Genomic DNA, 17,494 nt, shown 5'->3' with positions numbered 1-17,494 from the left:
TGCACACCATCAGCTTCTGCCCCTACGTGTTCCTCTGGAGTTGGAGCGGGGCTGGGCTGGAGTTGCTGCTGGCTGTGGGTGTCTGGGATCTCCGTGCTTGCAGTGGGCCTGGGGGTCGGTGTCCCGATGAGGGGGCGCCGCTCGGGGAACGGCTTCTGGTGGTCCTGACGTCTCCGGCCAGTTTGCAGTTTTCCTCTGGAGTTGGAACGGGGCTGGGCTGCTGCTGGCTGTGGGTCTCTGGGATCTCCGTGCTTGCAGTGGGCCTGGGGGTCGGTGTCTCGTTGGTCCTGACGTCTCCGGTGACTGGCACGGTCCTGCTGCAATCGCCGACGTGAAGACAGTGCAAAGCCCCCGCGCCGGTGCAATGGGCGGGGAGCTGGAGAGGGGAGGGAAGGGGTCACACACATGGCCGGGAAGCAGAGAGGTGTAGGTGGGGTGAAACTGAAGAGAGCGACAATCTGCTGCTGCCTGCCCGCTGAGTTAAAAAGTTCCCACGCAAGACTCACGACACACTGTGTATCGTGAGTCTACCATGGGAACTTTTTAACTCAGCGGGCAGGCAACAGCATATTGTCAATTATTAACCCTCCCGCGCAATATACCCTCACCTTCTCTTTTATGAATGGGGATTTAGTTCCCCTTTCTTCGAGGACCGACCGGAGGTTCCGCTGTCACCTCTGCGGGCCGCCCTCGGTGAACGTCTTCAAGGACCGAAAAAATGTCCGCTATTCGGAGGTTTTCGTTATTTGGATCTTCGGATAAAAGGTTGTGCACCTGTACAATAAAGAAACTAGAGAGAATCAGAATCAGAATCAGAATCAGAATGCTTTATTGTCATTGCATGTGTCACATACAACGAGATTACTGTGTCTCTCCATTTAAAAGAACTTCAAACATTCACATACTCATACTTTTTACACTCCCTCCCTCCCCAAACCCACCCATGGATTCACATTTACATAAATTAACACTGTCTCCCACCCCCCCCCTCCTTCCCCATAACCCGCTCCCGAGACAGAGCTCAGTTCCAAGATTGCTGATGGGTACAAGCTGTTCTTGAGTCTGGCAGTGCGTGACTTTAGCGACCTGTACCTTTTTCCTGAGGGCAGCAGTGTGAAAAGGTGGTGACAAGGATGTGTAATGTCTTTCACGATATTACAGGTCCCGCTGCGGCATCTGGAGTGGTAAATGTCCTCCAGAGGGGGCAGGGGGAGTCCAATGATACCCTGGGCAGTTTTTATCACCCTCTGGAGAGCTGCTCTGTCAGCTGCTGAACAGTTCCCAAACCAGGCAGTTATGCAGTAAGTCAGTGTTCAAAAGCTCCATAGATGCTGCTGCACCCGCTGAGTTCCTCCAGCAATTTTGTGTACCATGCAGTAAGTCAGTATGCTTTCTACCGAACAGCGGTAGAAAGACTCCAGCAGTTTAGCAGACAGATGGGCCTTCCTCAGTGTTCTGAGGAAGTAAAGTCTCTGTTGCGCCTTTTTTACAACTACAGCAGAGTTCACAGACCGTTTAAGATCCTCACTATTAATCAAGAGACTGTGTTTGAGATTTATCTTTAGCCGGCATTGAATGTCTCGTGGAGAGCTCGTGGGTGCGTGACGATTATCTTCTGATCCCCTGTCTTCAATTAGTGACCAAAGGGCTAAATCCTTGAAACGATATAAAAATCTGTCATTACAGATAGAGCTCTTAAAGATAGCGGAGTCAGGGGATATGGGGAGAAGGCAGGAACGGGATACTGATTGTGGATGATCAGCCATGATCACATTGAATGGCGGTGCTGCCTCGAAGGGCCGAATGGCCTACTCTTGCACCTATTGTCTATTTAATCGGACTATGTGTGAAGTGTTGCACTTTGGAAGGTTGAAAGTAAGGGGAAGGTATACAGGTGATGACAAGACCCTTAACAGCATTGATGTGCCGAGCGATCTCGGGGTCTGGATCCATAGCTCCCTGAAAGTTTCAACCCAAGTAGATAATTTGGAAGATTGAGGGGGGGATCTTATAGAAACTTACAAAATTCTTAAGGGGTTGGACAGGCTAGATGCAGGAAGATTGTTCCCGATGTTGGGGAAGTCCAGAACAAGGGGTCACAGTTTAAGGATAAGGGGGAAATCTTTTAGGACCGAGGTGAGAAAAACATTTTTCACACAGAGAGTGGTGAATCTGTGGAATTCTCTGCCACAGAAGGTAGTTGAGGCCAGTTCATTGGCTATATTTAAGAGTGAGTTGGATGTGGCCCTTGTGGCTAAAGGGATCAGGGGGTATGGAGAGAAGGCAGGTACAGGATACTGAGTTGGATGATCAGCCATGATCATATTGAATGGCGGTGCAGGCTCGAAGGGCCGAATGGCCTACTCCTGCACCTATTTTCTATGTTTCTATAATGCCCCGTCCAATGCTTGCCTTCATTGGATATAAGAGTCACAAAGTCACGATACTGCTCTAAGATTTCGGTTTCACCAGATTTGCAGTGCAGTTCCGGTTGCCCCATTAGGGGAAGAATGTGGTGTCTTTGGAATGCACCAATGGTTTCTTTATTATCACGTGTAACAAGGTACAGTGAGATTCTGGATTTACTACAATGCTGCCTGAATTAGGGGGGATTATCTACCAGGAAAGGTTGGGTAAACTTGATTGTTTTCTCTGGAACACTGGAGGTTGATAGGTCTGTAAAATTATGATTTTATTTTGATAGATAGTCAGAACTGTTCCCCCAGGGTGGAACTATCAAAGACTTTTAAGGCGAGAGTGGCACATTTTAAAGGAGATGTGCAGGGTAAGTTTTTATTTATACAAGAGGATGTGAGTGCCTGGAATGTGATGTGGGGGTGGCGGCAGATGTGACGGTGGCATTTAAGAAACTTTGATCTAATGGCAGTGTTATGCAGGAAATGGAGGAATACGGATCATGTGCAGACCGATGAGATGAGCATCATGTTCGGCACAGATATACTGTGTGCCAAAGGGGTCTGTTCCTGTGCTGTGCTTTCTATGTTCTAAACGTGTGTAGATTTTTGTGTACTTTACATTGATTCATGTTCCTTGGGCACATTTAGGAATTTTGAATTTGGCTTCGAGTGTAGTGGATCTGCTCCAACAGTATTTTCCTGAATCCTTCGATCGCTTGCCGAGAGACACGAGCCTCTTTGATGGGCCAAAGCCATCACTCCTGGAGTCCTGCAGTGTCAGTGATTTGGCTATATTGCTTCGAGGAAATAAGCGGAAATCCCAGCCAATAGAATTTGGTGCTCATCAGGTATGTACTTAAATCTAATGCCAGCGTGGATTCATTTCATTCCCAGTGTTCTGTGAGGAAATTGAAAAGTCATATGGTTTGCTGATTTATGGATATAATGACCGGTTTTATATTTGGGAAAATACATATTGGCAAATTGAAGAACATAATAGTCACCACAAATGGTACTGCACGCTTGTGCCTTCTATATTCATGGCACAGAATGGAAAAGAAAAAAAATTGAAAAGAGGACTGGCTGCCCAGTGGTTCAGCGGTAGAGTTGCTGCCTTCCGGGCCTGTCCCACGAGCATGAGACCTGCATGCGGCGAGCGCGACCAAACCGGAAGCGGGGGCCGCGCGGAGGTCGAGTGATCCCTGCAAAGGGCTGGTCCCACCAGCATGCGCCTGCATGCGGCGAGCGCGACCAAACCGGAAGCGGGGGCCGCGCGGAGGTCGAGTGAGTGACGTGAAGTTCGAGCGAAGTCCGCGGGAAGTTCGCGCGTGATGTACGGCGTCAACACAACGGATTATTGCACTAACAATAATCCATGTTATAGGAGCAGGGAGGTTCTACTGCAGTTGTACAGGGTCTTGGTGAGACCACACCTGGAGTATTGCGTACAGTTTTGGTCTGCCTAATCTGAGGAAAGACATTCTTGCCATAGAGGGAGTACAGAGAAGGTTCACCAGACTGATTCCTGGGATGTCAGGACTTTCATATGAAGAAAGACTGGATAGACTCGGCTTGTACTCGCTAGAATTTAGAAGATTGAGGGGGGATCTTATAGAAACGTACAAAATTCTTAAGGGGTTGGACAGGCTAGATGCAGGAAGATTGTTCCCGATGTTGGGGAAGTCCAGAACAAGGGGTCACAGTTTAATGACAAGGGGGAAGTCTTTTCGGACCGAGATGAGAAAAACATTTTTCATACAGAGAGTGGTGAATCTGTGGAATTCTCTGCCACAGAAGGTAGTTGAGGCCAGTACATTGGCTATATTTAAGAGGGAGTTAGATGTGGCCCTTGTGGCTAAAGGGATCAGGGGGTATGGAGAGAAGGCAGGTACGAGATACTGAGTTGGATGATCAGCCATGATCATGAGTGGTGGTGCAGGCTCGAAGGGCCGAATGGCCTACTCCTGCACCTATTTTCTATGTTTCTATGTTCCATCCAAACTCATCTCCAAACACCTGGACCAAGGAGTCAGCATCCCTAGGAGATGGTGGGCAGGAATGTGTTGGAGAACATAGTAACATGGTGTCAAGACCCCTCCCTCTACCTCATTGACAGCAAGATAAAGGAGCTAGTTATTCAATTCCGAAAGCCAAGTGGAGTACATGCCCCAGTCAGTATCAATGGTGCTGTAGTGGAGATGGGCAGGAGCTTCAAGTTCCTTGGCATAAATATCAACGGCAATTAGTCCTGGACCAACCAGATCGAAGCAACAGCAGACAAAACACACCAAACACCTCTACCTCCTCCGATGTCTCTTATCGACTGCTAAAGATGCACCAGAGAAAGCAACCTATTGTGACGCGTAACCACTTGGTTTGGCAACAGTTCTGCCCAAGCTGCAAAACGTTGCAAACAATTGTGGATGTAGCCCAGTCTGTCAGACCAGCCTCCTACCATCGACTCCATGATCTGCACTGCATGCTGCCTCAGGAAAACAATAAACAGAATCGAAGGCATTTTCCATCCCGGTCATTCCCTCTTCCCCCCCCCCCCCCCCCCCCCATCGGGCAGAAGATATGAAAGCACCTGTCACCAGATTAAGGAGCAGCTTCTCCCCCACTGTTATCAAGACTACTGAACAACCCATCCATGGGATAAATGTGTTGTTCCGACCTACCTCATCGCAGACCTTCAACTATAACACTGTAAACACTATATTCTGCACTCTGGTACATTTTTGTTTGCACTACCTGTTGTACTTGCTTATGGCTTGATTGCAAATAATGATTTTCACTGTGTCTTGGTGTACATGTCAATAATGTACCAATAGCAATTAAATTTGCAGTGGATGCATGTCATGAGAGAGAGAAAGAAAGAAAGCACTTGCGGTATTCCCAATCCAAATGTAGATTCTACCTGTATGCTTTGAAGCACAGAGTCTTCAGAGAATGAGGGCTATCTACCTAATAAGTGAGGTGTGAAAAATGATCAGTACAGAGGCTGTAACCATAAAATATATAATATTTACACTAAGACTTGCTGTTCTTGTTTTAATTTTTTTAATCAATATCTTGCAGGTTATTTTGGTTGTGAATGAAACAGCCAAGGACACAATCCCAGAAGAGCTTAGTCTTGCCCTTGTCCTGACTATATATGAAGCCAAAGGTTTGGAATTTGACGATGTCCTCCTCTATAATTTCTTCACTGATTCTGAGGTAAGTGCGAAGCATTTATTTGGACAATGGCCGTTGCTGTTTCCCCACCGGTTTACAAATCCCCCTATACCGAGCTATAACCATATAACCATATAACAATTACAGCACGGAAACAGGCCATCTCGGCCCTACAAGTCCGTGCCGAACAATTATTTTCCCCTAGTCCCATCTACCTGCACTCAGACCATAACCCTCCATTCCTTTCCCATCCATATACCTATCCAATTTATTTTTAAATGATAAAATCGAACCTGCCTCCACCACTTCCACTGGAAGCTCATTCCACACCGCTACCACTCTCTGAGTAAAGAAGTTCCCCCTCATGCTACCCCTAAACTTCTGTCCCATAATTCTCAAGTCATGTCCCCTTGTTTGAATCTTCCCTACTCTCAATGGGAAAAGCTTATCCACGTCAACTCTGTCTATCCCTCTCATCATTTTAAAGACCTCTATCAAGTCCCCCCTTAACCTTCTGCGCTCCAAAGAATAAAGACCTAACTTATTCAACCTTTCTCTGTAACTTAGTTGCTGAAACCCAGGCAACATTCTAGTAAATCTCCTCTGTACTCTCTCTATTTTGTTGACATCCTTCCTATAATTGGGCGACCAAAATTGTACACCATACTCCAGAATTGGTCTCACCAATGCCTTGTACAATTTTAACATTACATCCCAACTTCTATACTCAATGCTCTGATTTATAAAGGCTAGCACACCAAAAGCTTTCTTTACCACCCTATCTACATGAGATTCCACCTTCAGGGAATTATCAGGGAGTTATTCCTAGATCCCTCTGTTCAACTGCATTCCTCAATTCGCTACCATTTACCATGTACGTCCTATTTTGATTTGTCCTGCCTAGATGTAGCACCTCACACTTATCAGCATTAAACTCCATCTGCCATCTTTCAGCCCATTCTTCCAAATGGCCTAAATCTCTCTGTAGACTTTTGAAATCTACTTCATTATCCACAACCGCTGGACTTCGCGACTTAGTTTAAGCATATAGCATGGAAACAGGCATTTTGGCACATAGAGTCTATGCCGACCTACAATCACCCATACACTAGTTCTACACAATGTCCACTCGGCATTTTTCACCCCCAACCTTCTCCCCCTGAGTCGCCGATATACTCCATGTTGGAAGCGCCAGCAGGTGAGGGGAGGGCGCCCCATGGTGACCGAGTGTACCTTGTTGCTGGCTGCGGCCTTTCATGTAGGTCTTTCATGTACTTTTTACCAATGTCTTGTATAACTGCAACATGACCTCCCAACTTCTATACTCAATACTCTGACTGATGGCCAATGAGCCAAATGGCTTTTTTGACCACGCTATCTAGTGTGTGCAGGGTAGTGTTAATGTGCGGGCATCGCTGGTCAGTGCAGACTCTGTGGGCCGAAGAGGTTGTTTCCCCTCCCTATCTCTAAAACTAAAAGCCAATTTTCCATCCATTCAGCTACCTCTCCTTGGATCCCATGCAATCTAACCTTCCAGAGCAGCCTATCATGTGGAACCTTGTCGAATGCTTTGCTGATCCGTAGATACAACATCTACAGCTCTGACCTCATCAACCTTTTTGGTCACATCTACAAAAAACTCAGTCAGATTCGTGAGACATGGCCTCTATCTGTATCTGTATTGTACCTAAACTAAACTAAACACGGCCCTATGCCCATTGCACCCTACCTTAAGAACAGTGCCTGAAGAGTATACCAAATATATAATGATTCTTCTGCTCATCTCTGCAGGCTGATAAGGAATGGCGGGTCATCTCTTCCTTTCAACCATCACTTCAGTTGACAGACAACCAGAAAGTATTGTTGGAGCAACCGCTGGATGACATTATTCCTCAAATCAGGCCCCTTGAGTTCAATTCAGAGCGGCACAAGGTAAAACTGATGTGTTATTTTATGAAATATTAATAAAAAGATCCAATCTACCATGGATGTGTGGGTACTGTTGGGTATTGTTGCATGCCATTTCAATCGGAGCTAGTTGCTGCTGAAGCTGCAGAACTAACTTTTAGAAACATAGAAAATAGGTGCAGGAGTAGGCCATTCGGCCCTTCGAGCCTGCACTGCCATTCAATATGATCATGGCTGATCATCCAACTCAGTATTCTCTCCATACCCCCTGATCCCTTTAGCCACAAGGGCCACATCTAACTCCCTCTTAAATATAGCCAATTAACTGGCCTCAACTACCTTCTGTGGCAGAGAGTTCCAGAGATTCACCACTCTCTGTGTGAAAAATGTTTTCCTCATCTCGGTCCTAAAAGATTTCCCCTTAATCCTTAAACTGTGACCCCTTGTTCTGGACTTTCCCAACATCGGGAATAATCTTCCTGCATCTAGCCTGTCCAACCCCTTAAGAATTTTGTAACTTTCTATAAGATCACCCCTCAATCTTCTAAATTCTAGCGAGTACAAGCCGAGTCTATCCAGTCTTTCTTCATATGAAAGTCCTGCCATCCCAGGAATCAGTCTGGTGAACCTTCTCTGTACTCCCTCTATGGCAAGAATGTCTTTCCTCAGATTAGGAGACCAAAACTGTACGCAATACTCCAGGTGTGGTCTCACAAAGACCCTGTACAAATACAGTAGAAACTCCCTGCTCCTATACTCAAATCCTTTTGCTATGAAAAATGCCCTTGTGCCTTGGACTATTTCATTAAAGAGGCATTGTACTTCTGTCACTGTCATTAAGTGGAGGGTCTCGCCCTCATTTGGTCCTTTTTATTGTCACCAATTGCTATACCAAATTGGCATTAGCCGCTGGATTCAAAGGAAAATCCTGACTTTTTCAGGTAAGAAAGTGTAGTATGTTGTACGACACAACATGGTAATTCAATAGCAGACCATGATCATACTGATATTCGCTAACATTACCCAAGGGTAATCCATCCTTATTCATAGGCACTCGGTCCTTCGAGCCTATATGATTATGGCTGATCATCCAAAATCAGTACCCGGTTCCGACTTTTCCCCCCCATATCCCTTCAGTCCCTTTGCCCTAAGCTAAATGTAAATGACCTGTATGTAAATGTAGTTGGGTTGGACACCAACATTGGAGGAGTTGCAAACAATGATGAATGCTGCCAAAGAAAGTGGGATATATGGTATATCGGGCACATGGTATTGGGTGTAGAGTGCTGACATGGATAGAGAAGTGGTTGGCAGACAGGAAACAAAGAGTAGGGATTAACGGGTCCCTTTCAGAATGGCAGGCAGTCATTAGTGGGGTACCACAAGGCTGTGAGGAGGATGCTATGAGAATGCAGGGTGACTTGGACAGGTTGGGGGAGTGGGCAGATGGATGGCAGATGAAGTTTAATGCAGATAAATGTGAGGTTATCCACTTTGGTATAAAAAACAGGAAGGCAGATTACTATCTAAATGGCGTCAAGTTGGGAAAAGGGGAAGAACAACAGGATCTGGGGGTCCTTGTACATCCGTCTATGAAAGTAAGCGTGCAGGTTCAGCAGGCAGTGAAGAAAGCGAATGGCATGTTGGCCTTTATAACAAAAGGAATCGAATATAGGAGCAATGAGGTCCTTCTGCAGTTGTACAGAGCCCTAGTGAGACCACACCTGGAGTATTTTGGAGTTTTGGTCCCCTAATTTGAGGAAGAATATTCTTGCTATTGAGGGAGTGCAGCGTAATCATAATAATAATAATAAATTTTATTTACGGGCGCCTTTCAAGAGTCTCAAGGACACCGTACAAAAATTTAGCAGGTAGAGGAAAAACATGTAAGGGGAATGAAATAAATAGTAGAGACATGACTAGCACACAAAGTAAAGACAGAATTCAATTCAAAACACAATATGAGGCAATTAATGCACAGATGAAAAGGGAGGGGGACGTGGGGCTAAGGATAGGCAGAGGTGAAGAGATGGGTCTTGAGGCGGGACTGGAAGATGGTGGGGGACACGGAATTGCGGATCAGTTGGGGGAGGGAGTTCCAGAGCCTGGGAGCTGCCCTGGAGAAGGCTCTGTCCCCAAAACTGCGGAGGTTGGACTTGTGGATGGAGAGGAGACCGGCTGATGTGGATCTGAGGGACCGTGAGGGTTGGTAGGGGGAGAGGAGGTCAGTGAGATATGGGGGGGGCCAGATGGTGGAGGGCTTTGTAGGTGAGGATCAGGATTTTGTAGGTGATCCGGTGGGAGATGGGAAGCCAGTGAAGTTGTTTGAGGACTGGAGTGATGTGATGCCAGGATTTGGTATGGGTGATGAGTCGGGCGGCTGCGTTCTGGACCAGTTGGAGTCGGTTGATGTAGGTGGAGCTGATGCCAAGGAGAAGTGAGTTGCAATAGTCCAGTCGGGAGGAGATGAAGGCATGGATGAGTCTTTCAGCAGCGGGAGGTGTGAGAGAGGTTCTGAGTTTGGCGATGTTGCGGAGATGAAAGAAGGAGGTTTTAATGACATGGCGGATGTGAGGCTCAAGGGAGAGGGTGGAATCAAAGATCACGCCAAGGTTGCGGGCCTGGGGAGATGGGGAGACGGTGGTGCCGTCGATGGTGAGAGTGGGGTTATTGATTTTGCTGAGTGTGGCTTTGGAGCCTATGAGGAGGAATTCTGTCTTATCGCTGTTGAGTTTGAGGAAGTTATGTTGCATCCAGGTTTTTATAGCTGACAGACAGGAGTTGATATGGGAGAGGGGGGGGGGGGTTGTGGGGGGATTTGGTGCCGAGGTAGATCTGGGTGTCATCGGCGTAACAGTGGAAGTCCAGCTTGAAGTGGCGGAGTATCTGACCAAGGGGGAGGATGTAGATGATGAAGAGGAGGGGGCCGAGTACGGAGCCTTGGGGAACGCCTTGAGTGACTGTGGCTGTAGCAGAGGTGTGGTTGTGGAGAGAGATGAAGTGGGATCTGTTGGAAAGGTAGGAACGGAGCCAGCTGAGTGCAGAGCCTTCAATGCCGAGGTCTTTGAGTCTGGTGAGCAGGATGTTATGGTTCACTGTATCGAAGGCTGCGCTCAGGCCGAGAAGGATGAGGATGTTGAGGGAACCAGTGTCAGCAGAGGTGTCAGGTGAGGGAACCAGTGTCAGCAGCGTAGGTTTACAAGATTAATTCCCGGGATGACGGCACTGTCATATACTGAGAGAATGGAGAGGCTGGGCTTGTATACTCTGGAGTTTGGAAGGATGAGAGGTGATCCCATTGAAACATATAAGATTGTTAAGGGCTTGGACACGCTAGAGGCAGGAAACATGTTCCCGATGTTGGGGGAGTCCAGAACCAGGGGCCACAGTTTAAGAATAAGGAGTAAGCCATTTAGGTTGGAGACGAGGAAACAATTTTTCTCACAGAGAGTGGTGAGTCTGTGTAATTCTCTGCCTCCATCCTAAATGGCTTACTCCTTATTCTTAAACTGTGGGGGGGTGGAGGCAGGTTCTCTGGATGCTTTCAAGAGAGAGCTAGATAGGGCTCTTAAAAATAGCGGAGTCAGGGGATATGGGGAGAAGGCAGGAACGGGGTACTGATTGGGGATGATCAGCCATGATCACATTGAATGGCGGTGCTGGCTCGAAGGGCTGAATGGCCTACTCCTGCACCTATTGTCTATTGTCTATAGCTCAGCCGCGAATGGACAGAGAAATGACACATGGAGTTTAACTCGAGCAAGTGTGAGGTGTTGCACTTTGGGAGGTTGAATGCAAGACCCTTAACAGCATTGATGTGCAGAGGGATCTTGGAGTCCAAGTTCATAGCTCACTGAAGGTGCCAGAACAACTGGAGAGGGTGGTAAAGAAGGCACATGATATGCTTATCTTCAGTGCTAGGGGCATTGAAAATAAGGGACAGAAAGACATGATGCAGCTCTATAGGACTTTAGTTAGGTCACAATTGGAGTATTGTGTGCCTTTCTGGTCACCGCATTACAGGAAAGATGTGGAACGTGCACAAGAGGTTTACTAGAATGCAGCCTGGTTTAGAGAATTTCAGCTAAAGGAGAGATTGGATAGACTTGGATTGTTTTCTCTGGAACATTGAAGAGATAATATATATAAGCATCTGGATAAACAGGGTCTGATTAGGAACAGTCAACATGGATTTGTGCCTGGAAGGTCATGTTTGACTAATCTTCTTGAATTTTTTGAAGAGGTTACTCGGGAAATTGATGAGGGTAAAGCAGTGGATGTTGTATATATGGACTTCAGTAAGGCCTTTGACAAGGTTCCTCACGGAAGGTTGGTTAAGAAGGTTCAATTGTTGGGTATTAATGGTGGAGTAGCAAGATGGATTCAACAGTGGCTGAATGGGAGATGCCAGAGAGTGATGGTGGATGGTTGTTTGTCAGGTTGGAGGCCAGTGACTAGTGGGGTGCCACGGGGATCTGTGTTGGGTCCACTGTTGTTTGTCATGTACATCAATGATCTGGATGATGGTGTGGTAAATTGGATTAGTAAGTATGCAGATGATACTAAGATAGGTGGGGTTGTGGATAATGAAGTCGATTTTCAAAGTCTACAGAGAGATTTATGCCAGTTGGAAGAGTGTGCTGAAAGATGGCAGATGGAGTTTAATGCTGATAAGTGTGAGGTGCTACATCTTGGCAGGACAAATAAAAATAGGACGTACATGGTAAATGGTAGGGAATTGAAGAATGCAGGTGAACAGAGGGATCTGGGAATAACTGTGCACAGTTCCCTGAAAGTGGAATCTCATGTAGATAGGGTGGTAAAGAAAGCTTTTGATGTGCTGGACTTTATAAATCAGAGCATTGAATATAGAAGTTGGGATGTAATGTTAAAATTGTACAAGGCATTGGTGAGGCCAATTCTGGAGTATGGTGTACAATTTTGGTCGCCTAATTATAGGAAGGATGTCAACAAAATAGAGAGAGTTCAGAGGAGATTTACTAGAATGTTGCCTGGGTTTCAGCAACTAAGTTACAGAGAAAGGTTGAACAAGTTAGGGGTTTATTCTTTGGAGTGCAGAAGGTTAAGGGGGGACTTGATAGAGGTCTTTAAAATGATGAGAGGGATAGACAGAGTTGACGTGGATAAGCTTTTCCCACTGAGAGTAGGGAAGATTCAAACAAGGGGACATGACTTGAGAATTAAGGGACAGAAGTTTAGGGGTAACATGAGGGGGAACTTCTTTACTCAGAGAGTGGTGGCTGTGTGGAATGAGCTTCCAGTGAAGGTGGTGGAGGCAGGTTCATTTTTATCATTTAAAAATAAATTGGATAGTTATATGGATGGGAAAGGAATGGAGGGTTATGGTCTGAGCGCAGGTATATGGGACTAGGGGAGAATACGTGTTCGGCACGGACTACAAGGGTCGAGATGGCCTGTTTCCTTGCTGTAATTGTTATATGGTTCAGGGGAGACTTAATAGAAGCATCCTCCCATCGCCACCCCTCTCCGCCTTCCGTAGAGACTTGTCCCTCCACAACTCCTTGGTTAACTTTAACTCATCCCTTCCCACCCAAACTACCCCTTCCCCTGCAATCGCAGGACTTGCAACACCTCCTCCCTTGACTCCATCCTTTTGGGTTAGGCAGAGATTCGCTTGCACCTCCTCCAACCTCATCTACTGTATCCGTTGTTCAAGATGTGGACTCTTATACATCAGCGAGACCAAATGTAGACTTGGCGATTGTTTCACTGAACACCTTCGCTTAATCCGCCTGAACCTACTTGATTTCCCAGTTGCTAAACACTTTAATTCCCCTTCCCATTACAACGCTGACCTTTCTGTCGTAGGCCTCCTCCATTGTCAGAGTGAGGCTAAATGCAAACTGGAGGAACAGCATCTCATATTTTGCTTGGGCAGCTTACAGCCCAGTGGTAGGAATATTGATTGCTCTAAATTCAAGTAACCCCTGCACTTCCTCCCTCTCCATCACTTTCCCACCCTAATCGCACCAGCTTCTCATTCTCACCTAGCAAACAGCAAACAATGGCCTGTTTCCTTTATCATTGTTACTTTTTTGCCTATCATTCATTCATTTGTTCTAAGGTAGACAAAAATGCTGGAGAAACTCAACGGGTGAGGCAGCATCTATGGAGCGAAGGAAATAGGTGATGCTTGACTCTTCTTCTATATCTCTCTACATCACCATCAATATCTCTCCTTTCCCCAACTGAAGAAGGGTCTCGGCACGAAACTTCACACATTCCTTCTCCCCTGAGATGCTGCCTGTCCTGCTAGGTTACTCCAGCATTTTGTGCACATATAGGATAGACGTTCAGAACCTTTTTCCCCAGGATGGAAATGTCCAACAATCGAGGGTATAGCTATAAGGTGAGAAGGGGAAAATTTAATGGAAACTAGGCCAACTGGGACCCGTTGGGTCCCTGTCAAACGGGAGGCCTGGTCCCCCAACGCAACTGTTCCCCAACGCAATATTGCACTACTAACACGTAGCCCCCACGGGAGGCGTGGTCCCCCAACTGAAGGCGTTCCTGAACGTAAGATTCCAGCACTCCCCTGCCTCGCTCAGCGGTGGACTTATTCCAACTGCACTTCCCCTGCCTGCTGCAGCAGTTCCAATTACAATACCAATTGGCGCTCCCCCTCCTGTTGAATTTGCCCTCCCCCCTCCTGTTCAAGGACTAATTTCAGAGTGTTCCTTTCTTGCAACTTTGTATCGAAGTGTGTTGGAAGCTGTGAGGAATGATTTTAACTAAAAATCTTGTGAAAGTTTTGCCATTTTTAAAGCTTTCATTGCGAATAACATGTGAAATACAGGATCAAATCTTAAGTGAACCTGATCACTGCCTGGAGGGGAAAAATGTGAATTGGAAAATGTAAAAAATCTTATCGTTACCACGTAGTGTTTTTGCAAAAACCTAAAAACACACATATATACACACACATACAAGATGAGAGTTTTAGTATATACTAGACCAAGTGCAAACCCGTTGCGTATGCTCCCCCAACGTACCTGTTCCCTAACGTAGCCCGCACAGGAGGCGTGGTCCTCCAACTCAAGCCGGGGGGGGGGGGGGCAGAGAGGGAGAGAGGGAGGGGGTAGAGAGGGAGTGGGAGGGGGTAGAGACCCAAGGACTCCGAGCGAAGTGGCGGGCGGACGTCGACCTGAGGACTTCTAGTTCGGCTGCTCCAGTACAGGGCCCGACTTCATCTCCAGGCTCATTCTTTCTGGGTCTTTTGAATAACCGGGGGGGGGGGGGGGGATGATGTCACTCGAAGCGCGTAGAAGGTTGTGTGTGAGGGCGCCGAGCAGAACCATTGTGACGTCATCAGCGAGAGCTGCTCGTTTAAATTCAATTTTTATAAAATATTTGTAAACATTTTCGGTAATAAGTCGAGAAATAAAGCATGAATTTTTCAGATACGGTGATTTTGGACTCGATGGGAAAAACGTCAACCCAAATATGTAAATATTTTATCGTTACCGCGTAGATTTTTTGCGAAGATGTAAGCACACACACATATACACACACATACAAGATCAGAGTTTTAAAAGTTACTAGACCAAGTGGGGGGTCCTGACCTATGATATGATATTGATGTGTCGGGCAAGTTTATTAGATAGAGAGTAGTGGGGCCCTGGAATGCTTTGCCAGGAATGGTAGTGAAGGCGGAGGCGATAGAGGCATTAAAGAGGCTTTTAGATAGGTACATGGAAGTGCAGGAAATAGAAGGGTGTGGAACTTGTTCAGGCAGATGAGATCAGTTTAACTAGGCATTAGGCTTGGCACAACCATTGTGGGCTGAAGGGCCTGTTCCTGTGCTGTACTATTCTATGCCTCCCTGTGATCCTATCCCGTGGACTTGAACAGTGATTCCCAACCCGGATAATACGGAGAAGAAGAAATTGTTGAGTTAATTATTATCCATTTTACTTCATTTTGGTTTCCAGTACTTTATTAATTTTGCCCATGTATACACAGAGCACGGGGAATATGCTCTTCAATCCGCCATATACATGTCAGCCCTCATTCACTGGCTTTCTTTGTCATGGAGTTCAAATGCTCATCTAAATACTACTTATTGGTCCCCTGGTGTGGCCTCCTTTACATTGGATAAACTAAGAGTATACTAGGCAAATGTTGGCCTTGGGGACTGAGTGTGTCTCCTGGTTGCTAACTATTTTAATTGTTCTTCCCATTCCCATACCAACCTTCCTGTTCTCAGTCGCCTCCTTTACCTGACTGAGGCCAACAACCCAACAGTATGAAATTTGATTTCTTTAACTTCAAGTGACTCCTTTCCCTCTATCTCCATCCCTCCCCCACGCTAGTTCTCCGACTGCTTTCACTGTCCTCCTGATTAACCCACAATGAACCATTGTACGCTTCCTTGATCATTGCTGCCCAAGTAAAATATCAGGTGCTGTTCCTTCAATTTGTGTTTGGCCTCACTCTTGACAGTTCTGCCCAGGACAGACAGGACGGAATGGGAGGGGGAGTTAAAGTGTTTAGCAACGGGGAGATTGCGTAGGCCCAGGCGGGCTGAGCGAAGGTGTTCAACGAAACAATCGCCCAGTCTGCACTTGGTTTCGCCGATATATAGGAGTCCACACAAAGAACAGCGGATTCAGTAGATGAGGTTGGAGGAGGTGCAAGTGAACCTCTGCCTCACCTGAGGACTGTTGGGGCCCTTCGAGGGAGGAGGTATAGGGACTCAATACTGATGCAGGGCAATCTGAACACCATACTCTAAACGCGGCCTCACTAACGTCTATATAACTGCAGCATGACCGCACAACTTCTATACTCAGTACTCTGACTGATTAAGGACAATGTGCTGAAAGCCTTTTTGACCACCCTATCTACCTGTGATGCTACTTTCATGGAACTATGTACCTGCACTTCTAGATCCCTCTGCCCTACAACTCTCCCCAGAGCCTTGCCATTCAGTGAAGGTCCTGCCCTCGTTAGATTCCCAAAATGCCACACCTCGCATTTCTCCGAATAAAATTCCTCAATCAATCCTCAGCCCTCTTGCCAAACCGATCAAGATCTTGCTTGCAATTTTTGATAACTATCTACAGCACCACCCACTTTCTTTTGCCGTCTGCAAACTTGCGAATCATGCCTTGTACATTCTCTTCCATGTCATTGATATTGATGGCAAACAGCGATGGGCCCAGCACCGAACCTTGAGGCACACCACTAGTTACAGGCCTCCAGTCCAAAATGCAACCTTCCAATATCACTCTCTGCTTCCTTCCATGAAGCCAATTCTCTATCCATTTAGCTATGTCTTCTTGGATCCCATGCGATCGAACTTTCCAGAGCAGGCTTCCATGCTGAACCTTGTGCAATGCCTTGCTGAAATCCATGAATCGTAAAAGCCATGTTCCACCATTTCTGGTCTTGTACTCTGTGCCCGAGCTAATGAAAGTAGTTTCTAATATGCCTGCTTGACCACTTGAACTTCCGGTGTTGCTGCTTTCAGGGTTCCTTGGGCAGCCGTTGCTTATTTCTCAGTACTTCGGTATGTCTTACCATTTGCTTTCTCCCAGCCTTTATTAATCCTTCCTATATGCATTACTTCAAATTTTTCAGAATTAGATTCCAAGGGTGGCACAGTGGCGCAGCGGTAGAGTTGCTGCCTTACAGCGCCAGAGGCCAGGGTTCGACCCCGACTACTGGTGCTCTCTGTACGGAGTTGATATGTTCCCCCTGTGACCGCGTGGGTTTTCTCCGGGTGCTCCGGTTTCCTCCCACACTCCAAAGACGTACAGGTTTGTAGGTTAATTGGCTTCGGTAAAATTGTAAATTGTCCCTAGTGTGTAGGGTTGTGTTTGCATCGCTGGATGTTAGGATAGATGGTTGTCCGGACTCGATGGGGCCCAAGGGTCTGTTTCCGCACTTTATTCCTAAAGTCTAAAAGTTTAAATCCGCCTTATTCTATTTTACCAATTCATCATTATTGT

The 17,494-nt window shown here is 46.5% G+C and overlaps 1 protein-coding gene across 5 annotated transcripts in view; it reads left to right on the top strand.

Annotated features, from left to right (window-relative positions):
- Positions 1-17,494, top strand: part of trank1 (tetratricopeptide repeat and ankyrin repeat containing 1) — a 133,391-nt gene that overhangs the window by 86,974 nt on the left and 28,923 nt on the right. For all 5 annotated transcript variants that reach the window (XM_033020218.1, XM_033020214.1, XM_033020216.1 and 2 more), the window contains 3 exons: positions 3,066-3,265; positions 5,496-5,633; positions 7,383-7,523. In XM_033020218.1, coding sequence (XP_032876109.1) covers positions 3,066-3,265; positions 5,496-5,633; positions 7,383-7,523 — 479 coding nt within the window. The remainder of the gene's footprint in view (positions 1-3,065; positions 3,266-5,495; positions 5,634-7,382; positions 7,524-17,494) is intronic.

This window comes from Amblyraja radiata, chromosome 4, assembly GCF_010909765.2.
Source record: "Amblyraja radiata isolate CabotCenter1 chromosome 4, sAmbRad1.1.pri, whole genome shotgun sequence".
In the NCBI taxonomy this organism is placed as follows: Eukaryota; Metazoa; Chordata; class Chondrichthyes; order Rajiformes; family Rajidae; genus Amblyraja; species Amblyraja radiata.
The sequence above is the reverse complement of the archived record's forward strand: the minus strand, read 5'-3'. Positions and strand labels throughout refer to the sequence as shown.